This window comes from Mytilus edulis, chromosome 5, assembly GCF_963676685.1.
Source record: "Mytilus edulis chromosome 5, xbMytEdul2.2, whole genome shotgun sequence".
Classification (NCBI taxonomy): Eukaryota; Metazoa; Mollusca; class Bivalvia; order Mytilida; family Mytilidae; genus Mytilus; species Mytilus edulis.
In genome coordinates this window covers 94,674,657-94,699,150 of record NC_092348.1, presented here as the reverse complement: position 1 = coordinate 94,699,150, position 24,494 = coordinate 94,674,657, and the positions used below count along the sequence as shown (strand labels likewise).

General features: G+C 31.8%; 1 protein-coding gene across 7 annotated transcripts in view; it reads left to right on the top strand.

The window, feature by feature from the left end:
* The first annotated feature begins 1,530 nt into the window (after positions 1 to 1,530).
* The window catches only part of LOC139525598 (maestro heat-like repeat-containing protein family member 1), a 39,997-nt gene continuing 17,033 nt past the window's right edge, over positions 1,531 to 24,494 (top strand). For 3 of the 7 annotated variants that reach the window (XM_071321099.1, XM_071321098.1, XM_071321097.1), the window contains exons 1-21: positions 1,531 to 1,688; positions 5,610 to 5,755; positions 6,341 to 6,472; positions 6,796 to 6,958; positions 7,330 to 7,428; positions 7,855 to 8,009; positions 8,776 to 8,916; positions 9,431 to 9,523; positions 9,935 to 10,013; positions 10,677 to 10,790; positions 11,521 to 11,594; positions 12,000 to 12,122; positions 12,553 to 12,657; positions 13,584 to 13,728; positions 14,955 to 15,137; positions 16,063 to 16,118; positions 16,505 to 16,612; positions 17,475 to 17,594; positions 19,228 to 19,350; positions 21,400 to 21,552; positions 23,168 to 23,290. In XM_071321099.1, coding sequence (XP_071177200.1) covers positions 1,631 to 1,688; positions 5,610 to 5,755; positions 6,341 to 6,472; positions 6,796 to 6,958; positions 7,330 to 7,428; positions 7,855 to 8,009; positions 8,776 to 8,916; positions 9,431 to 9,523; positions 9,935 to 10,013; positions 10,677 to 10,790; positions 11,521 to 11,594; positions 12,000 to 12,122; positions 12,553 to 12,657; positions 13,584 to 13,728; positions 14,955 to 15,137; positions 16,063 to 16,118; positions 16,505 to 16,612; positions 17,475 to 17,594; positions 19,228 to 19,350; positions 21,400 to 21,552; positions 23,168 to 23,290 — 2,493 coding nt within the window. In that variant the 5' untranslated portion in view covers positions 1,531 to 1,630. Of the gene's footprint in view, positions 1,689 to 5,609; positions 5,756 to 6,340; positions 6,473 to 6,795; positions 6,959 to 7,329; positions 7,429 to 7,854; positions 8,010 to 8,775; positions 8,917 to 9,430; positions 9,524 to 9,934; positions 10,014 to 10,676; positions 10,791 to 11,520; positions 11,595 to 11,999; positions 12,123 to 12,552; positions 12,658 to 13,583; positions 13,729 to 14,954; positions 15,138 to 16,062; positions 16,119 to 16,504; positions 16,613 to 17,474; positions 17,595 to 19,227; positions 19,351 to 19,787; positions 19,809 to 21,399; positions 21,553 to 22,473; positions 22,606 to 23,167; positions 23,291 to 24,494 lie in introns of all 7 variants that reach the window. The other 4 variants (XM_071321094.1, XM_071321095.1, XM_071321093.1 and 1 more) reach the window with 4 other exon arrangements.

The window sequence follows — 24,494 nt, the reverse complement described above, 5'->3', positions numbered from 1 at the left end:
TCATCACTGTTTTCAGGAACATATATATTAGATACACTGTTCCCAGCTGTTTTCAGCCTTGTTTTGTACCTTTATGTTGTTCGTCTTCCCCAGCGCAGCACTACCGTAAATTTCCTGTGTATTTCGGAGTGATGTTTTTTCTCTATTAGCTTGCTGGTCTTGTCTCTTTCTAATGCTTCATCTGAGTAAGTATTTGTTTGCAATGTGTAAGTTTATAATCTAAGTTCATATCATGATTAATAAGGACCATTGTCAGGATGATCAATTTTCTGACGCCACCTCCATTAAGCTGTTGGGAGCCTCGGTGGCCGAGTGGTATAAGTAGTTACTATACTGTATTCAATAGCCAGTCAACACTGAGGTTGTGGGTGTGTTTGGATATACGCCTGAGGCGGCCTATGGTTACCCATAGGTTCCTATGGTTTAATATTTTATGTATAAAATATCAAACCGTAGGTACCTATGGGTAACATACATATAGACAATAACTGTTTAGTGTCTTTAAATATCAGCTGTATTTGTACGAGGCTAGGAAACAAGGTGTATGCGAGCTTTTAGCGAGCTACTACACCTGTTTCGAGCCGAGTACAAATACAGCTGATATTTAAAGACACTAAACAGTTATTGTCTTTATCCTGCAAATAATTCTGTATATTGTTTGTGTTTTGAAAGACACAAAAACTAACATATTTAGCATTGATTTTCGATTTGTAATCCCTTGAGGCCCGCGTAGTAATATGATCAAAATCACACATTACGCTGAAGACGGGTTTCGCAAAAAAAAGAATCTCGAATGGTCATCAATAATACATCGCTCAATGTGAATAATTATCTATTTTAACATAACAACTAATTTCAATAGTAAAAATAAATAACAAAACATTGTCAAATTTGAAACAGAAGTGTACGAGTTGTCCTACGCTTCAGACTTGACTTTCACTAAACATGCATGCTGAAATTGACATGGTTGATTTTGTAACACAATCATACACATTCAAGTTTTGAAATCGACAATTGTCATCGTCATTGGAATACAACTGGAATACACATTCTGAGGTCACACAGGTTCAAACAATACTCAGTCCGGCAGTGGGCGGAGCTTTAAAGCGATATCTGTATAGTATACAGATATAGCATAGCGATATCTGTAGGGCTGTATCTGTATAGTAGGACACCCAATTGCAGGATAAAAAATATTAAACCATAAGAACCTATGGGTAACCATAGGCCGCCTCAGGCGTATATCCAAACACACCCTGTGAGTTCTAACCCCGCTCCGATGAGGGTGCACTCGACTAGGATTGTAAGTTTTCCTATCGAAGGTCGGTGGTTTTCTCCGGGTACTCCGTCATCCACTAATAAAAACTGACCGCCACGAAATAGCATAAATGTGGTGCTTAAAGTTGGCGTTTTAAAAAACACCAAAAATCAAAATCAAATTTTCTGAAGACATAGGGGGGAGAACTCTAAATAATACGGATGAAATATATTGGGTCTATCCGGTAATTGACTCGTAAATTAGAAAAAAACACTAACCGGAAGTATTATTCTGTAAAAACACAGTCACATGATGTTGAAAGTTTGCATGATTTAAGGGGAGTTTTTTCTGTTTTATAGCGAATGTCATTTCATGATAATGCCTGGAGTAGACGATGATGCAATTCGGAATACGGGTGGCCAAGTCGATGGTACAGTATTTCCTTTGATATTAGCAAAGAAAGGGATTTTCCAGCTGGCTCCGCCTCAAAACCGAAATGTAAAATGCATTCAGTTGATGTTCATCCGGTTGCAGTAAAATGAAAAGTTTTTAGTCAAATACCTATTACCCTAATTTGTATACTTTCACATATTAACAATCTTTAACTCTGGTGGATATTTTTTCATAGGCTTTATAATATTCCAATAATACCACAAAAAGTGATGACAAATAAAAAGTAGGCAATGCCAAAACACATGATTTGGTGATCATTTATAAGCTGAATGGTATTGGTCTTTCATAAACCTTCTTCAGAGGCAGAATGATGAATATCAACATTATGCTACATTTTTTTAAGCGATAAGTATTTATAAAATGTTTGACAGACATACATGTAACAAAAACATAAAACAGACACACAAGTGTGACGGGATTGCTTCCCTTAGAACATGTGGTAGATACTTAGATACAGCCATAAGCGGTTGAGCTAAGGAAGTACTTCTTTAGGGTGCAATCAACAGTTTTTTTCTATGACGTCATATTTTGAGGGACCATGTATAAGTGACCCTTAGTGGTGGACTGATTAATAAAGATACCTGTATAAAACTAGATATCACTGGAATCAGAATGTTCTCTAGTTTATAATGGAATAAAAAAAAAAGTGTACTTTTAATAGTATAAAAAAGTTTTATCCAGAGAAACTGGGAAAAACATTGCCTAATTTAAGCTTAAAAAACCTGAAATCAGGTAATGTGCACACCCCTGAAAACATGATACCTGCACATTTTTCATTATCAAAGTTGTATGAATTTCATAGATTTTTACCTGGTCTTTCAAAAAATTCATGCTTCAGGGTACGTTCGCCTGCTCCGAAAAGAGCTACAGTGGCTGCAAATAAGTTTTGAATTTTCACTGCCAAAAAAACAGACTCCCCTCAAAACATGAATATTTAATCTAATTTTTTAAATTATTTTAATCATCTAACCTGTTTTAATTGAAGTTAATTAACATATCTTTACCACCAAATACAAAAAAAATGATACTTTTTCACCAATTATGTTGATAAAAATGGACTTCCCTCCATGTCTATTTTTAGTTGGGGAATAACCCCTAGTTTTTTATACGAAACTGTTTATAGCACCCTTAGCTCAGTCGGTTAACAGGCTGCCTTGTAACACAGATGTCCCAGGTTCAAGTCCCGGTGGAGACATGCAATTTCTCAAGTAGAATCATGCTCTCCAGTTACATTGGCGCCCAACTAAAAAATCCATGGTGGTTAGAGAGGAATTCTAGCTAGGGTATGTATGTGGTAGAGTCATAATGGTATGATGATTCTTGAGGTGGGGGAAGTGTGACGGGACTGCTTCCCTTAGAACATGGGGTAGATACTTAGTCAGCCGTAAGCAGTTGTGCTAAGGAAGTACATTTTTGTACTTCTGTAGCTCAGTCAGTTAATGCACTGTCTTGTAACACAGAGGTCCAGGGTTCAAGTCCTGGAGGAGACATGCGATTTTGCAAGTAGAATCATGCTCTCCAGTTACACATGCAAACATGTGGTACATATGCAGAATGTTTGGTAGAGAATTTACTGGAGAATATTTATTTGAGATGTGGTGGCATTCTGTCTTATCATCTTGGAATTTTGATTGTGTGTTTAATTTGTCGAATTGAATAGACAACTTTCAAATTTGTTGCTTTTCTGTCAAAAACTTTGGTTTTAATGAATATTATTCGTGCATGTTTAGGGGTATTGTCACTTCAGTTCCTACATGTATGTTGAGCAATTGGTTGAAAAAATTTAAATGCAATATTGCATGAATTATTTAATTGGCAAATTAAAGTCTTATGATTGAAAACAAGCACTGTCATTAGGGAATTGTGATTAAGTATTTACAGAACAAATGATATATCTACATGTTCTAGTCATGCTAGTTTATCCTGTGTTAATGATGATCACAAAGATGCTTGATGAACTTTGATAGAGCAGGTATACAGGCGATCCCCTTGATCTGTATATAATGACATCAGAAATGTGTACACAATTGACAAACTTGTCAAGTGAAGGACACAACTCAAAAGTGGTCTATTGATTTGATACTTTTGTAGCTTTCTTTTGATGTCATTTGGCAAATGCACATTTAGAAAAAAATATGTCCCTGGATAAATATGTTGCATACATTTACAAATAATGCTCAATTCAGTTCTGTTACACCTCCATTGACCATGTTGACATTCAAGGAATATATAGAACCATCAATTAAAAGATGTTAAATATTATTGCAAATCTATATCACTGAAATAAATGTAATCTGCTTATATAAAAAAGAAGATGTAGTATGATTGCCAATGAGACAACTATCCACAAGAGACCAAAATGACACAGACATTAACAACTATAGGTCACCGTACGGCCTTCAACAATGAGCAAAGCCCATACCGCATAGTAATCTATAAAAGGCACACTTCATGGCCTGTACACTTTATTTTGAATTGAATCACTATGTGTTTATCTGATTTATTTGATCTGTTTAAGACATGGCCTGTACACTTTATTTTGAATTGAATCACCATGTGTTTATTTGAGTTATTTGATCTGTTTAAGACTTGGCCTGTACACTTTATTTTGAATTGAATCACCATGTGTTTATCTGATTTATTTGTTCTGTTTAAGACTTGGCCTGTACACTTTATTTTGAATTGAATCACCATGTGTTTATCTGATTTATTTGTTCTGTTTAAGACTTGGCCTGTACACTTTATTTTGAATTGAACCACCATGTGTTTATCTGATTTATTTGATCTGTTTAAGACATGGCCTGTACACTTTATTTTGAATTGAACCACCATGTGTTTATCTGATTTATTTGATCTGTTTAAGACTTGGCCTGTACACTTTATTTTGAATTGAATCACCATGTGTTTATCTGATTTATTTGTTCTGTTTAAGACTTGGCCTGTACACTTTATTTTGAATTGAACCACCATGTGTTTATCTGATTTATTTGATCTGTTTAAGACATGGCCTGTACACTTTATTTTGAATTGAACCACCATGTGTTTATCTGATTTATTTGATCTGTTTAAGACTTGGCCTGTACACTTTATTTTGAATTGAATCACTATGTGTTTATCTGATTTATTTGATCTGTTTAAGACATGGCCTGTACACTTTATTTTGAATTGAACCACCATGTGTTTATCTGATTTATTTGATCTGTTTAAGACTTGGCCTGTACACTTTATTTTGAATTGAATCACTATGTGTTTATCTGATTTATTTGATCTGTTTAAGACATGGCCTGTACACTTTATTTTGAATTGAACCACCATGTGTTTATCTGATTTATTTGATCTGTTTAAGACTTGGCCTGTACACTTTATTTTGAATTGAATCACTATGTGTTTATCTGATTTATTTGATCTGTTTAAGACATGGCCTGTACACTTTATTTTGAATTGAACCACCATGTGTTTATCTGATTTATTTGATCTGTTTAAGACTTGGCCTGTACACTTTATTTTGAATTGAATCACCATGTGTTTATCTGATTTATTTGATCTGTTTAAGACTTGGCCTGTACACTTTATTTTGAATTGAATCACCATGTGTTTATCTGATTTATTTGTTCTGTTTAAGACATGGCCTGTACACTTTATTTTGAATTGAATCACCATGTGTTTATCTGATTTATTTGTTCTGTTTAAGACATGGCCTGTACACTTTATTTTGAATTGAATCACCATGTGTTTATTTGAGTTATTTGATCTGTTTAAGACTTGGCCTGTACACTTTATTTTGAATTGAATCACCATGTGTTTATTTGAGTTATTTGATCTGTTTAAGACATGGCCTGTACACTTTATTTTGAATTGAATCACTATGTGTTTATTTGATTTATTTGATTTGTTTAAGACTTGGCCATGGCCATGATTGATGCTGCCTACGACAGGGAAGCAGACTGCAGGGACCAGATCTGTGATGCTTTGTTTGACCTTGGAAAGAAGAGGCCAGCACTTGTCTTAAGCTCTGCATATTCTTACCTAAAGAAGCACAACAAAGTAATGATTTCTATATTAAACAGTTATAAATGGAGGATATATCATTTTTGTCACAGCGGTTTGATAAGCTAAATTAATCATGTTAATAAGAAGAATTGTTAAAATAAAATAAAAATTATATGGTTCTAAGAAAATATTACCAATAGAAGTTTCTATTTGAACTTGTTGAAACTGAGTTGTAGTTTTTAAACCATTGAAAAAACAACTATGATGTTGTCTTTTTTGCTCTATTATGATGTAATTTTTGCTTTTTCATTAGCTCTAATACAACGTTTAATTCACAACCCAAGAGTTGACTATTGTATAGAAATATGGTCAACCCTTTAAATTAGGGAATCTGTTGACCTGTGTGAGTTGCATAAATTTGTAACCACATTGAGTTTGAATAAGGTCTGTCATTTGCATAGAAAAATTGCTAATGGTAAAAAATCAATAAATCATTTATTTATAGGTCATTAATAGTCATGAAAAAAATATAATTTAGAAGCACATTTCTAAATCATTTCTTTTCATCGATCTAAATATTCAGATCCTGTTACAGAAACATTGAAAACTGATTTAAAAAAGAACTCTTTTAACTTTTAGCTTCAAACTGGCCACAGAGTTGTGTTGTTACAATGTATGGAAAGGATTATAAAGGAAACACTGAGCGAGCTGGAGCCACCATTAGCTGTAGATGTCATTAAACAAGCTGCTATGGAACTGACTGTTTCAAAGGTAAATATGAAGGCAGAAAAGGGGAGAGTGAGTTCCATGAGACAATGATAACATTAATGGCTGAAAAAATTACCATTTATCAAAAAAACAATGCATTTAGGCCCCAAAAAGTTTATGTGTTTCTGTTTCCAAACAGATTGTTATTTTAAGCAGTTTTATGAAAATTTTAAAAAGACAATGTATCAACTTATCTGTGTATGTTACTGCTAACTTACATCATCAAAATATTTAACAGAATTTATCAAAACCTGTTCAACATTGTTAAAATAAGGGAAAGAGGAGCAATCTTGCTATTGAAATATTATTTTCTGTTTTGATAATAGGAAGTAATGCCAGAATGGCAGACAGCTGCAAGTGGTGTCCTGGTTTCCTTGGGAGCCAGATTTTGTGATGAAGTTATGGATGAAATGTTACAAAGATTTCAACCAGGAATTTTACCTCATTTCTTTGTGATCCAGACCATAGGAAACTTAGCCACATCTAATGGTAGGTTATAATTATGTGTAAATCAACTAATTTTTTGTAAGTGATCCACTTTCTTGACCTTCCAATTAAAAAATAACCTGAATAATAATAAGGGGGGCACTTCCTATATACAGGGTGATAGAACGTACAGCTGGAATAGGTCACCTTTTCAAGCTTAAAAATATGAGAAGAAAACTATCAGAAATATATGATTAGGTTAATAAAGTTCCAATGACTTCAGATGTTTTCTGGTGTGTTTTTGGGGAAAGACGGATGTTAAAAAAATACTCTTTGGTTATCTTCAATATTTTTGAAGGTAAAAAGATTGATTTTTTTTAGAACTTTGTGATACAATGTATTAGTAATTATGATAAATTGTATTTGTATTTCAGTGTATGGAATGGTTCCACATTTGACTGCAGTGTTAGGAACAATGTTACCCATGTTAGGGATGGCCAAACATGAAAATATGAGATGGGTATTTTCATCAGGTAATGACTTTCATATGACATTTTATTGTTGAGCCTCCAATTTTGTCGAAAAAGCAAGACATACCAATCCTTCATTACGTCTTTGTGGGTGGCAGCAGCTTTTAACACTCTTAAACTATCCTGGATTTCTACCAAACTAATGAACATATAAATTTGTAAAAGTAAACCACTACAGGTCAAAGTATGGTCATCAACATGAAGCCTTGGCTCACAACGAACAGCAAGCTATAAAGGGCCCTAAAAATGACATGTGTAAAACCATTCTTTCAGGAAAATCAACTGTCTAATATATATTAAAAAAAATGAAACGAGAAATGCTTATGAATACACATCAACAAATGACAACAACTGAACTAAATCAACATTTGAATGTACATGTATGGTAGAATATTTTGCATCACTTCATAATTATCTTTTTTCTTCCAGCAATATCAAAATTTAGTGAGGCCATCATAGACTATTGTGCCAATACTGACAAGGCCCCAGATCCCTCAGTATCAAAAGAAAGATTTGAACAGGAAATAGGATCAGCATTTGATGTTTTGTTTAACTCCTGGTTACATATAACGAAGGAAATGAAAGTAGGTCAAATATGTTAACAGAGGTGCTTTGAAATGAAGCACATAAAAAAGGAAGTTGTTTTAATTTGTATAAAATTTAAAGATGTGATTGATTGATAGTTGTTTGCTTTACGCCACATTAGCTCAAAAAGGCTATATTGCGGCGAGAGCTAATTCAAATATTTTTACAATTTAAAGTAAATTGTGTTTGCAAATTTTCAGGTCATCCCAAAAAATATAATTTCATCAATATTCCTTCTGAATTTAGATTAAGATAATGAATGAAAGATTCAATAAAACCAATTATCCATACTGTGGATTCATTTATTTTTCGTGGATTTAGAAAAACTTGCATTTTTGTGGGTATTTCATTTCATGATTTTGACAATGTCTGCATACAACCTTTTGGCAAGTGTGTAATCGTTGAAAATTAAAGTTTGTTTATTTATTAGTACCCACAAAATCAACGAAAATTGGTAATCAACGAATAATTATGAATCCACAGTAAATCAAATTAAGGGTTAGGTTAATGCATTTTAAGTATAATTGTAAGCAACATATGTTTTTTAAATGTGCATTTATGATTTCCTTTATACATGTAGGTCCTTTCATACTTTTATAGACCTGAATTGTTTCACTTTATTTCTATACAAGAGATAATTCTTTGTGTATCAAATCAATCAGAGTTTAATACAGTCATGTACATATTTACGTACACTTGCATAAGGTCTATCTCTATCCGACGCAGCTCAAAAGATCTATAATCAACTTGGTTATTATTTTTCAGTTGAGAGTAGCTATTGTTGAAGCTATTGGGAACATGTGTCATTTAATGGCCAGAGATAAACTGGAAGAACAATTGCCAAAAATTCTACAGGTTATTTTAGGATTGTACAAAAAGCATCCAGAACCAATTCATGTTACCCAGGTAGGTATATAAGAATTTATCATACCCCCCACTCTAAAGGAAGAGTCTTTTGCATTTAATCTGGCTTCGCATCAATTCTATGGAATATTTGTTGTATTTCTCTCAGAAACTGCAAATTAAGTGAACAATAGCTCATCTTGACTTGATAAATACTGCATACAGAAAAGACAGCCATACAATTTATGATTATTTCCAGGTTTAGATTATTATAAGGTATGGTAAAATATAACATGTTAAATTGTTCAAATTTTTTTAAAGGATTTTGGATTAGTTTGTTTGTTTCAGAGTAAAATGGCAATAATAAACAATTTTGTAAGGGGAGATAATCATTAAAATTTTCATTATAATAATAATTTGGAAGTGTATTCATTTTTATTTTGTGAAATTATTTATAGCCCTTTGAATTTAATGTTTGAATTCATGTTCTCATTTTTAAAGAAGTATATTTGTGTAATTTATCAGGTCTAATTTAGCTATATACTGTATTTAAATTTATTGTTAATTTCTATTTTAGGGATTGTGCAGTGTATTAGATGCAGTTTGTATAGAAGGAAATACAGTGTTAGAACCAAACCTGGATACAGTTTTAGGATTTCTTTTCCCACAAGTATGAAATGAAAATTGGTTATATTTAATGTAGTTTGATGTAGTTCTATGTCATAGCAATTAAAAAAAATGATTCCCTTTCTTGACAAATTTGCTCACATATGCATAGTTTTCATCATCGCCTCGTCATATCAGTGAAGTGTAGAATAGGATTCATATAGGATTCCTTATTCTAATCACATTGACATGTTTTGGTCTTGAATGTTTTAAAATGATTATAATTGCAAGGATAATCATTCAAGGGAGATAATCTGCTTTTTAAATTTAAAATGTAAAACATGTGTAAGATTTTATAAATATTGGCCTTTTTACCTGTTGTCTGACTTACAGATTTGTTTTTACTGATTTTTAACATACAATGATAAAAAAGTGAATGTAAAATGACTCCCCCCCCCCTTTTTTTTTTTTACAGATAATTAATCCACCAGACTACAAAAATCCGCAAAGCATAAAGAATCATAATGAAGTTCTCAGATGTTTGGCTATTATAGGTAAGTTTAGTTAAGAATAATTGCTGTTATTCATTACTGTGGATTCATTTATTTTCCTGGGTACCAATTTTCGTGAATTAAGGAAAACTTGCATATGAGGGATATTCAAATTCTTGGTTTTGCATAAGTTTGCATACAAGCCAATAGAAAATTTGTCATTTTTAACATCTTATTTCGTGGTTCACCTGTACCAACAAAATCCATAAAAAATTGGTTTTCAAATAATGCATAAGAATGAATCCACAATAGTTGAATGATATTGTTACATTTGCAGCTGTTTTGTAATCATACATCTTTGATGGGTTCCTTAAGATATTGTATTTTTATCTTTTGGAAATTGTTATTTTAAAAAAATTGAACGGGATTGATTTATACCAAACATACAGTCATTTTTTTTTATACACAATAAAAATATGTTAACTTTTCTACACCTTTTCTGTATGATAGCTTATGACAGAAAGGCACATGTTGATTTTTATCTAGTGTAATAATTATAAAATCAGTGATCAATTTCTTTTTCCTTACAGGTAGAATAAAAAGAGTCTTACCCTTACCAGTATTTACTGTTTTTGATTTGCCATATACCTTTGTTTTAACAACAGTTATTGAATCATCTAGCAGTATTTTTGATAGTTATGTTTCATGATTATGTATATTTTACAGCCAGGTCATTTTCTGGTAAATTGACTGGCATTTTATTATCAAAGCTGGAGAGTGGAAATGAGAAGATGAAAATAGGAATGCTGACAGTGTTCAAACATCTTATAAATGCTGCAAGTAAGTTATCTAGACAGTGTATTCTTGGCAAGTGTTTTTATCTTCATATATCAAATTCCAAATGTTTAAAATTCTATACACAAACAAAAGTTATCAAAAATATGTGGTACATATATTATTGATAAATTGTTAGCGCTTTCAGAATCTTCGTTACATTGAAGACCCATTGGTGGCCTTGGCTGTTGTCTGCTCTGTGGTCGGGTTGTTGTGGCTTTGACACATTCCCCATTTCCTTTCTCAATTTTATGATAAACAATAGAAATTCAACCAATGACTTAACATTATTTTCATTTTGAAACAATGAGATTACCCATAGTCCTTCAGATTCTGAAAAAGTGAATTGACCTTTTATGGTGGCAACTCATTTCTGGTAATAACTAATTCTACGTTTCTGATCACTGAAAGGAACTTTGTCCAAACTAATGATTAATTACTTAAATTCAGTGGCTGATATTACCAACATATTTTATTGTCATGCACCAAACATTACTGTCAACGTTATTCAGCAAGAGTTTTTATCGTTATTCTTCATGAAAGTACCCCATTAGGACCCTCCTTAAATAGTTAACAATCAAAGTAACTGGTGTAGAGAAGTTGCAAGAGTTTGTTAACATACAAATATTTCAAAGAATCAATGACCAGTTAAAAAGTTAAAAATAAAAAAAAAGAATCAAAAGACCATTCTGTTTACAAAATATTATAAATGTTTTATATTATATTTTATTTCTAGCCGAATCCATGCAAGACAAACAGGAAGTAGTTGTGTCTGGTCTGAAAATGATGCTCAGTGAACAGAATAACAAGGTAATCATGACAACTTATACAAAATCTGCTTATTAAGGATTTTTAACCACAACTTTTTAAAAAATCAGTTAGTGCAATATTCAATGCATCTTTAATACTATATCAACGACATCCATGAAATTGATACCCAATGAATAATAATGAATCCACGATAATATCACTAAAACAAACAGGTATATATGGCAGACAGTAACTAACAGCAGGCACTAGACTAATGGTTGCTGCTGACTTTGGAAAGGCACAGAAAAAATGTGGTTAGTTTAAACAAATGTATGATCTCTCAGCTCAGCACTGCCCCCTAACCTTGGACAGGTTACAACATTATCAGTGACATTGTTATTAAAATAAGCATCATATTTTGATATTTATTTTATTAGTGTATGAGTGTAACATATCTCTTTGCAGCTGAAGAAAGTATTTGCCCAGGTTGTAATTGCCATGGCACATCACGGTTATCTAGAACTTGAAGGAGGACAACAAATGATAGAGTTCATCATTAAACAGTCTGCACTCAAAAATGATCCTCCTGTAAGTTTTAATAAACAGTCTGCTCTCAAAAAATGAACCTTCGCTAAGTTTAAACAGTCTGCTCTCAAAAATGACCCTCCGGTAAATTAAGCATACCAGTAAGCAAGGTGGATTTAATAGATAGTATATTTTTTACTACTGAAAAATAATTCATTGCCCATTTGAAAGAGATTGATTAGTAACACACCTATCTGTTAAGCTACTTTTAGATTTGTTGGTAGAACCAGTACTAGTGTCACTTGACACATGAATAATGTAAAGAAAATAAAAAAAATAATCAAATCTATTAGATTTAATGCAAGACAGATTCTCTTATAGAATTTTTCACCTGGATTAAATTTTTTGCAATTTTTTTTTTAATTTTTAATAGCCATAGCTCTTGCATTTTTTTTATCTACCATACATGATTATTGTTTTGTTTATATTTCAGGGTAAAAAGTCTCCCGATCCTGAGTATGTGTCTAACCAAGCGTTACGTACCATGTGTGATCATGTTTTACAGTTACTGACAACCACAGTGGAGGATATGGAACATGTAAGATAATATTAAACGTTACTTTTCACAAGTACTGTTAATTCAAAAATGATTGAAGGTTTATTATGTCCCTAACCAAGCGCAATCGGTGCCTAAATATCAACCTTGGTTGTGTCTCTTTTTATTGTCATTCTGTCTGTCTTTCCATCTGTCCTTCTTTCTGTCTTTCAATCTGTCCTTTTGTCTGTCTTTCCCTCGGTTCTTTTGTCTGTCATTAAGTCTGTCCTTCTGTCTGTCTTTCCATTTGTCCTTCTGTCTGTCTTTCCATCTGTCCTTCTTTCTGTCTTTTAATCTGTCTTTCTGTCTGTCTTTTAGTCTGTCCTTCTGTCTGTCTTTTAATCTGTCTTTCTGGTTGTCTTTTAGTCTGTCCTTCTGTCTGTCTTTTAGTCTGTCCTTCTGTCTGTCTTTCCATCCATCCATTTGTCTGTCTAGATCTGTCTTCGTCTGTCCTTCTTTCTGTCTTTCAATCCATCCTTCTGTCTGTCTTTCCATCTGTCCTTCTGTTTGTCTTTTCCTCTGTCCTTCTGGCTTTCTAATTATTCTCATAATTTTGTCCATTCTTCATTAATGGCAATAACATATGCAGGCAATAACTTCTGAATTTACAGTATTCCGTTACAGTGACAGTGTTCAACAGAAATTGCAAAGAGGAGAAAAGAAAAAAAAAAATATTTAGAAAACTAAAGAAAATTTTGAGACTAAACTTGAAAATTAGTCACATCATTTAATGTGTATTGCAAAGGTTTTTTGAGAATAAACTCAAGAATGTCTTCATTCTAATTATTAACAATTTCAACAATCTTTCAACAAAATTACAAACCTTTGGCTTATGGGCTGAACTATTGACTATATACTGACTTAGACAGGAACTTAGTTATTGAGCATGTTTATTAAAATGTTTCAATTTATTTTTTATGTATATTTAGGTTTTATGGCCATATTTATTAGAATTAATTGTCCCTGAACAATATACAGAGGCTCAAGGAGTAGTATGCAAATGTTTGTCTCACTTGGCTACTAAAAAAAGGAAAGAACAAACAGAAGATTATGAGATAGATTTTGAAACTCAAGGTTAGTTATATATCAAAGCTTACTATTGCTGTAACAAACCAACTTAAATTACTATTTCAGCATTGCTCTCATCAGTTAGGCACTTCTACTTTTTCATATTATAAAATGAATCATTTCAAAGCTTCATCTTAAATACACATTCGGAAAGTGTTTTTCTTTTTTTTTTCAAATAGAATAATATAATTTATCACATAATGGCCTCTAATTACTGTCTGTAAATCCTCCTATATGTATTTGCCACTGGACATTAAGCAGCCAACAGTCAGTCAATCAATCAATCCTTTTACTTCAAGAAATTTTTATAATTTTAAAATTCCTTATGTAGAAAAAGTGTTTTTGGTTCTGTTTTTCAGTCTTCTTCTTTCATGGATATCCTGAAAAGAAATAAAATATTTGCCACTGGATGTTAACCAACAATCAATCAATCAGTCATCTACACAAATTTTTGAAACATCACTCTTAACATAGGTTTCCCAATTATAAATAGCCTAAAATCTAAAAACTAGAAATATAAAAACTTTTTTGTACAATAATGTAATACAGGAGTATCATCCCAATTTAAGAAATGAATGAGACAGCTATACACCAAAGTCAAAAGAATGATAACATAGCCATCTGTGCCACTACAGAACAATACACAGGCTTCAGACATTGGGAAAAGACCACATACTTAAAGAAAAGCTATTGAAGAAAGTTGTTTACAAGAGTGAACATATTATAGACAATTCCATGCAGTGTATTTGGATATAAATTCAGTTTTATAAACCAATTTATCATTTTGTTCTACACCAAAATTTAGAACATCTAAAGCCCAGTACTTTAGGTGTAAACCATTTAATAGTCTTCCTTTAAGAAAAATATGTTTCATTTATTGTAAAATTTTCCCAAACTAGAAGCTTTGATAGCCAGACTGATGGTACTAGCAGAATAAACATCCTTCAGACATTGGGCAAAGACCACATTCTAAAAGGAAAGCTATTAAATAAAGTTGTTTACCAGAAGTACTTTAGGTGCAGGGGTGGAGCCATTTAAAAAAGGGGAGTTCCTAACCCAGGACAAAGGGGGGTTCCAACTACATGTCCCCATTCAAATGCATTGATCGTCCAAAAAAAAGGGAGGGTTCCAACCCCCGGAACCCCCCTTTGGATCCGCGTCTGTGGTGTAAACACTTAGCTTTCCTTTAAGAAAATATAATAAATATGTTTCAATTATTTTAAAATTTTCAGCTAATATTCCCAAACCGGAAGCTTTGATAGCTAGACTGATGGTACTAGCAGGACGACCACAAAATGGTAGAAACAGAGGGATTCATGTACTCACATTAATGCAGGGACTGGTTCCTAATTTAAATGAAAATCTGGTAGAGCTATGGGACACTGTTATACCTAAACTAATCCAGTATTTGGAAGGTGAGATATTTGCCCTTGAGCATTGTTTAATGAGTGTTTACAAACAATGAAACATAATAAATTGATTTGAGACATGGTATTAGTTGATGTGTGTTTGAATAATTATCAAAGGTAGAAGGATTATAATTTAATATGCCAATCCGTGTTTTGTCTACATAAGACTCATCAGTGTGAAAGTTTATGAAAATAAGATGTGGTATGAGACAACCTTCCACAGGCAACTAAAATGACCTAGAAGTTAGGAACTATAGGTAATTGTATATCCTTCAACAATGAGCTAAACCCATACCACAATATGGCATAGCCAGCTATGTATGTTTTGTAAGATGTATAGCCTATTACCTTTTTTTTTACACTCCAGTAATCAGGTTTATATCTAGTGTCAGGAATATCTGTTTTTTAAGAAATTTTATATACTGTACAACAGGTTATTTTACAGGGGTGCAAATTTTTGCTTATTTTTGCGAATAGAACAAAATGGCCAAAATAAATTCCAACAATTTAAAACGGCACATTCAAAGGTATTGATAAAAGTTTTGAATCTGCCAAAATATTTCGTATACCTTATTCAATGAAAATCGCAAAATTTTACACCCGTGAAAATAACTGAAAATAACCCGCTATACAGTATGATAGATAAACTAAATATTACATAAAATTCATTAAATGAGGACATACAGGTATTGTTTAACCTTGACATCAGTTGAATTTAGACATTGTAACTGAAATTCAACAGTTAATTATGCTTCTTTTTGAAAAATATTTTTCACTACAAATTACTTTTTATTTTTATGAATTGTAAAACTTATGTTCTTCCTCCCTTTATTGTATTCCTAGCCAGTTCATAAATAGCTACACATGTTGTTTTTGGTTTAAACATATTTATTGAATACTTGTGAAGCTGACCTCTATGGTTTTATTTTAGATGCCAGTAAAGAAGATACTTGGAACCAGAAGAATTGGGAGGATTTGTCTCTTAAGGTATGAGGCCCCTCATGGGGGTGTCCAAGTAATCACATAATCACAAATTGTTAGCCAATGTAATCACGTAATCATTAATTAATTTTTTTAGACAAGATAATCAAATAATCAAAAATACAGTCCTAGATTATCAAATAATCAAATTGTCATCAAATATTTGGTCTGGTAATCAAATAATCACTATAATGGTCAAGAAATCATAATCAAAAATCCCATGAGGAGGCTCAGGTATGAAAAACAAACATTTTAAAATTGAAATTCCATTATTAGGATGATTCCTTGATATCTGTTATAATGATTTTAATTGATAAATTGTAATTAACTAATTCACATGCATTTGTTGAAGCAAAGATTATCATGATAGAATTATTTGACTTCATTTTCAGTTGCTAAGTAAAAGTTTAGATGTTGTAGACAATGAAGAATGGATAGCTGAGCTTGGAGAAGTATTCGGACAACAGATACCTATGTATAATAATTATCCTGATGAAAAGGTAAGATAGTTATATGTAATTATACACCTTATCGCCATCAGGGAATCTGTGACGGTTGACCTGAGAATCTGTCCCACTTGAAATATTGACGTCATACAGCAATCACTTTTCCATTGTGGCGTCAGATATTTTGTTTATGACGTCAAAATTTTATGTGAACCGTTTTGATGTTTAGTAATGGCAGGCAAATAGGGATAAGGTGTATTGTTCTAAGAAAAAGGACATAGATATATTTTATTCAGGATCTTTGAAGGGTATATGGGCTCATATTTCCTGTCAGTATCTTATATCCAATGAGCTAAAAAATACCCAAAAAACTAATACATAACACAACAACAGCAAACGACAAACACTGAATTTCAGGCTCCTGGTTTATGGGAGCCGTTCACGTCAAACATCCAATGGATTTAGTACCTAATCAATGAAGATTATTCCAAAAGCACTCATTGTGTATCAGTAATCAGTAAACTGCATTATACATTTTTATGCCCCATTTATGGGCATTATGTTTTCTGGTCTGTGCCTCTGTCTGTTCAATCGTCCGTCCGTCCGTTCGTCTGTCTGTCCCGTTTTGGTTAAAGTTTTGGTCCAGGTAGTTTTTGATGAAGTTGAAGTCCGATCAACTTGAAACTTAGTAAACATGTTCCCTATGATAGGATCTTATTAATTTTAATGCCAAATAAGAGATTTTATCCCATTTTCACGTTCCACTGAACATAGATGATGATAGTGTGGATGGGGCATTCATGTACTTGGGACACATTCATGTTTTAATTATAATTATTGCATTACTGCAGAGAAGACAGTTTTTGAATTAATTAATCTGATTATGATGTCGACAAAAGTTTTTATTGTATTCCAGAACTTCATGTATAAATGTCTCGGTGTGATTACAAGAAAATCAACAAAGAAAGATTTTGTAGGAAAACATTTAGATTTAATATTTGGTTCAGTGAAACATTCAGATCAGACAGAGAGAGAGGTAGGTTCATTTGATTTTTTAAGACTTTATTGAAAATTGTTGCTTTATTTTTTGCATCATGTAACTTAGTTTAGGACTCTGAATATCCTTCTATGCAACAATTTCAGAACTTGTTGTTTCAATGTTTTCAATTGGTAGAGTTATAGTTCTTGTGAGCAGTGAAAAGAAAAATGGAGTTTTCCAGGGCTGTAAATATGAAGATAACATTAAAAATATGTAAATATTGTTGAAGATATAAGTTGGTGATAGGGTTCAATGAAAACTGAAATGAGTGGAACACAGGAGGAGTTCACACATACACCTTCAGTTCTATTGTACAATCTAAGGATTGTGTATTTTTTAAAATGTATTTTAAACTGATTAAGATATGCTATAGCATCATTTATTTAATTGTCAAATACATTTAAATAGGTACAGTGATATACAATAGATACAGTAATATACAATAGGTACAGTGATATACAATAGATACAATGATATACAATAGGTACAGTGATATACAATAGGTACAGTGATATACAATAGATACAGTGATATACAATAGATACAGTGATATACAATAGATACAGTGATATACAATAGGTACAGTGATATACAATAGGTACAGTGATATACAATAGATACAGTGATATACAATAGGTACAGTGATATACAATAGGTACAGTGATATACAATAGATACTATAAGTTATCTACGTTCATATCCGTAGATATGGATATTTTAACACCCTGAAGTACCCAAGTACACCATGAGGCGTAGCCGAAGGGTGTACAGGGTACTGAAGGGTGTTAAAATATCCATATCTACGGATATGGACGTAGATAACGAATTTATCCCCGGTCTTAGTCAGAATCGGGCAAGTTTTTATGGAAATTCGGGTACAAAGTGTAACGTGAAAACAACGTTTTTTTCATTATCTAAAAAAGTTTTATTGAAATTTGGAAATTTTACATAGTTTCTACTGGGTGTAGGGTACTACCTTTGGTAGAACCCTACATGTAGTCAAATATAAGACGTTTTTAATACGGAGACAGAGAAACTGGATTGAGTCAAATTTGGCGCTCAATGTTGTGAGAGTTACGTCATAGATGGTGTGACGTCAACGTGGGTCATTTGCATAGCTAGGTCAGTAGCCCCATTCCTTGAAAATGTGGCAGTCAAGTGATGCATTTAATGTAATGAGTGAAAATGATCGGCATTATAGGACAAAATCGTTAATGAATTAAATATTTAATTACAAACATCATGGATAATCTACAGAATTCAATATTTTACAAGGAACAATCATAAAACTTAGGAAATTTGCGTGAAGTTCCCTGGGATAATGGTTAGCAACGTCCGGGGATATGGGTTAGCAACACCCAGGGGCTATGGGTTTTGTAACGACGTGCGTTAACCAATCAAAATCCTAGATATATACTAAGCCGGAGATAAAGTGATATACAATAGGTACAGTGATATACAATAGGTACAGTGATATACAATAGATACAGTGATATACAATAGGTACAGTGATATACAATAGGTACAGTGATATACAATAGGTACAGTGATATACAATAGGTACAGTGATATACAAAATGTAATGAAAGCATTGGATTTTGCATTATGAATTATATTTTTTTATCAACAGGGCTGTGCTATAGCAATGGGATTCTGTGCTGCTTCACATTTAGATGCTGTCCTTTCAAAATTAGAATCTGTTGCTAAAACAGAACTTCAGCAAAAATCCTCAGGATTGTTTAGTTTTATGAAGGTAAGTGTAATATTTGTGTCAATTTGATAAATTAGAGCTGCTTAACAATAGTAAAATCATTGAAAATTGATTAGTTTCCATTCTTGAATTGTTTTAACTTTACAAAATAATAAGCATCATCAGACTATGCCATAGGCATAGTTTTATTCCGGTTCAATATAATATTTGGATTTGATTTTACAAATTATAGATCACTTTTTAAACTTATTTACCAGTACAATGTATGGGTCAGTCTTATCTGACATATTTAGTTATAAGCCTATTTGTGATGAGGTTTTCCATAATGCTATTAGCTATTCTCACTAGACTTACAAATTTATTTCTCTGACTTAGTGAAATTTACGATTAATAATGTATGGAAGATGTAACATTTCAAACAGATTGAAAATTAATGAAAAATAGTTAACACACTAACAATAAATCTGTTTTGAAAATAGATAGGGTTTGCTGCAAATAAGGTTAGTAAACCTGCTTCAGATATAAATATAAATCTAAGCAGACTTGGTATAGAATAAAAATATTATTGTAATAATGGCCATCTTTTCTTCATGCTCCTGTATGATTTATAACATTATGATTTTAATGGAAGTTTAGCATGTTAATGATATGAATTTTTATGAGACTGACATTAACAACTTGTGCAGTAAATATAGGCTTATCTGATTCATAAGGGCTTCTTCTGTACTACTCAGTTAATGGTTTTTATTAGTTGTTCTTCATTTGAACAGTATAATATTTTGTGTTTTTTATTGTTGTTTGCCATCGTTATCTTCATTTATACTTCTATTTATTATTTTGATATTTGACAGTAAACAACAATTCTATGAAATTGTTTTCAAAATTGCCATCTGATGTTGAATATTAAGAAGATACAGTACTGATGATTCATCATTATTTGTTGGATACCAATTTTAGTGGATTTCATTGGTCAATGTGAACCATGTATTTAAATGGTCAACAAAGTACAAGTTTTCTATTGGCTGTTATGTAGACTTTGACAAAACCATGAAATGAATATCTACAATAATACAATTGCTTCAGGCATAGATAACCTTAACTGTATTTGGCAAAACCTTTAGGAATTTTGGTCCTCAATGCTCTTCAACTTCGTACTTTATTTGGCCTTTTTAACTTTTTTGGGTTCGAGCGTCACTGATGAGTCTTTTGTAGACGAAACGCGGGTCGGCATATATACAAAATTTAGTCCTGGTATCTATGATGAGTTTATTCAACCCACTACAATTGGTACCCTTGAAAATGCAATTTTTCCACAATCAACAAAAATTGGTACCCAAAAAAACAAGTTAGTCCACAATATAATGCAAGACTCCTCTCATACTCACACCATTTAGATGCTGATTGTCACACATACTTTATGTGAACAGGCCTTCTGTTATATATATTTTTGTCATAAGGCAACTCTTTTATAAAACTACTGTAACCTCTATCTTTCTGTATGCTTATTTGTTTGGGAATTACCAATTTTGCTTTCTTTAAATATTGTTGATTAGATAAGATGTACATGTATTACTTTTTAAATACAATTCAAAGTGGCCTTGTTTTAAACATGGCATTAGTAACGTAATTATAAACCCGGGTTGCTGTAATAAGAAAATAATTGAACGTGGTATGATTGCTAATGAGATCATTATAATTTCAGAAGTCATAACCTGTTGAAATATTTCAAATCCATGTATTAGATTATCAAATGATGAAAGAAAGGCTGTTGAGGACAACAAGGGTATTGACTGTGATCTGATATTATAGTATCTAGTAGTAGTATGATTAATTTGTAAATCGTTAAGAAAACTAAGGTTCCAACTCTATCAGAGAATGTTGATCTGAGATGGTTTCTTGATAGGTTCTTTTTGGTCATAAGTTTCTCTTGTATTTAAGTAGGTATAGATCCTTGTTTTTCAAATTTTAGTGTTTGAGCATGCTGATGAAGTTTTATCCCAAACATGCTTCAGATTCATCACATTAAACTTATAATAAAGTGTTATTTTTCTATGTAAAAAAAAAAGATGAAAAAATGTTTTTTCATTTTAGGGTGAGAAGTCGGAAGTTGATATAGAAAGGACAAAAGCTACATTGATGCTGTGTTATGGTTTTGTAGCCTTATTTTCTCCAGTTTCTCTCATTGTGTCCAGAATGGAAGCTACAATTCTTAGAAGTATTCAACCATACTTTGCCAATGTTAAGGTAATTATATTTTTGTGTTATTATAATCACATATTTTAACTACCGTATTCGGCAATATATAGTACGCAGTTATGTATAATCACACATTCTGACTAAATTATAAACTTGAAGAAGTTGCAAGATACTTGTTAAAGCACATGTTTTGGAAATGTAAAATAAATACTGGAAAAAATATTAATGTGAACATTTTTATTATTTTGAATTGAAGCATTGTGATAAAGTTTTATAAATTGTTTGAAGACCACACATGGACTACAACCAATATTATAGGAATGTCTTGTTAACTGTGTGATGTAAAAAATGACGCTGAAACTGTGTTTTACAACTAAAATCACTAATGTGTGAAAAAGTTTTGCAAGCTGTCTATCTTATTTTAATTTTATGAAGAGCTATTTAAAAAGTATCAGGTGTTGAAACAAAAATATAAGATAAAGTTAACTGAAGTGAATTATTTCACCCGAACTTCAATGATTTCAATGCTGAACAAATTGGAAAAAAAGCTGTAGATTAAGTTCAAATTGAACTTTTCAAATTGAACTGATCATTTGCAGGAAAATTCATTAATACTTTTATATGTTTGCTTTTATAAGTTTGAATACAATTATATCTGAACTATAATGTTGATACTGTTTCTGAAAAGGATATTGGATATTGACTCAAAGTGTTTCAATGTGTTGAAACCTTATTGTGAAAATTATGTGAAAAACACTGTTGACAACTCAAGTGTTGTGAGATACATACATGTAGTAGTGAGGTTGTCATAATGATACAGGTGAATGGTTATACACATTAGCAGAACACAAAGTGTTTATTTTTTTGAGAATAATTGATTTTTAAGTGGTTGATTTATCAAGTTGGATTAAAATAGAAAAAATGGATATTAAATTGAAATGAAATCAGTTTATTAGTATTTATTTACAGGATGCGCACAATCTAGAACTTAGACGATGTTTAATCAGGACAATCGAATTGATTGGAAAAGCTTTTGATCCTAAGATAATGAAGAAATCACATTCATTCATACCAAAGCAAAAATTCATATCTTCAGTTAAGGTAATTAAGAATTGTGTTTGTTTTTATGGTAATCTTATGTAAAATGGAGAAAGAAGAGATTTTTGTTAATTTCTGTGTTTATCAATACTTTTTATGATAAATTTATAACTTTTTTAGACCGAATGATTTTTTTTAGCCCGAATGATTTAAGTAATTTTCAATGTGATTTTTGATCAATATTTACTTACAACACAGACTCAAAGGGATATTTGATTTAAGTTTATGCAGTATCATATAAAAAATAAAATTTTGAGTAAAATTTACTTCAAAGAGTTATCTCCCTTGTTTTATAAGAAGTTTTTTTGGAAAAAAAGAGACATTTCAAAATCATCATACCTTTTTTTTCTGAACCTGTTTATATGAATTTATCTTTTTTTTTAAATTTCATTTCTATGAGATGATGACAGTACAAATTGGATTTAAATTTATAGATTATAAAATATTGAAAATTAAGACAAAATATTTATTCTTGAGAAAATCTTTTCTTTTCTCCATTTTCTTGGAAAACCATCAATTGCATGTAGTATTTGCTTTATGTATTTATTTTCGTTTGGTTTGTCAGGATACATCAGTAAAACAAAACCTAATTCGCACACTCGACTTGATTGGTGATGCGCTACATCCAGATCATCTTAAAACAACATATAATTTTAGTAACCGTGGCGAGTTTATTACTCATCTGCAGGTATATACTGGACCTTTTTTTCCTAATTCATTGTTTCAGAATCTTAAGGATTATGGGTAATCTAATTGTTGTACACCAAAATCAAAATAATTTTATGCCATTGGTTGGTTATCCATTGTTTAGGATGTTGTAAGCCAAGCACAATGTTTTGGTGTGAGATTTTGATTTTTTTTTTCTAAAATCTTTTAAATTCTGAAACAATGAATTGCACAATAGCAAACCATTATCACAAACCTTTGTCTAAGAAATATATCTAGTCTGGCTTTATTGACTTTACCACTCCTTCATAATGAATATAACTATTAACTGTACTGTAATTTATAATTTTTTCATACTTTTAACCTTTTTCTGTAAGTTACAGGAATACAGGAAGTTATTTCATTAACACAAAATACAAATTTATTATTCTAAAATGAGGTGTTGAACTGATCTCTTTTAAGACCTAAATTGAATATGCTTTATTCTTCAAATTACTAATAAGTTATCTCCCCTTGACAAATCAGATTTTTACATCGAATAAATCTGTAAATCTAGTGCATGACTGAAGATTTTTTCTTGTGTATCACATAATTATATTTTTAGCATTTGTATGACTAATATATAAGATTCATGAATTCTTAGCTCTGTCTTAAATTTTGGTGTGAGCCAAGGCTCCTTGTTGAAGACTGTACTTTGACCTATAATGGTTGTTCTTTTACAAATTGTGACTTGAATGGAGAGTTACCTCATTGGAACTCGTACCACGATTCTTATACTATTATTAGGATTATACATAAATACTGCAATAACTATACAGTATTTATGTATTGTATTAATAATAGAGGCAAAAATTACAATAAAATTGAGAATGGAAATGGGGAATGTGTCAAAGAGACAACAACCCGACCAAATAAAAAACAACAGCAGAGGGTCACCAACAGGTCTTCAATGTAGCGAGAAATTCCCGCACCCGGAGGCGTCCTTCAGCTGGCCCCTAAACAAATATATACTAGTCCAGTTAATGAACGCCATACTAATTTCCAAATTGTACACAAGAAACTAAAATTAAAATAATACAAGACTAACAAAGGCCAGAGGCTCCTGACTTGGGACAGGCGCAAAAATGCGGTGGGGTTAAACAAAGTTTGAATAGCTTTGCAATTGATCAAAACAGACTTTCAGATAACCTACATCAAACCTTTCTGTTGATTTTCCCATGTTTGTA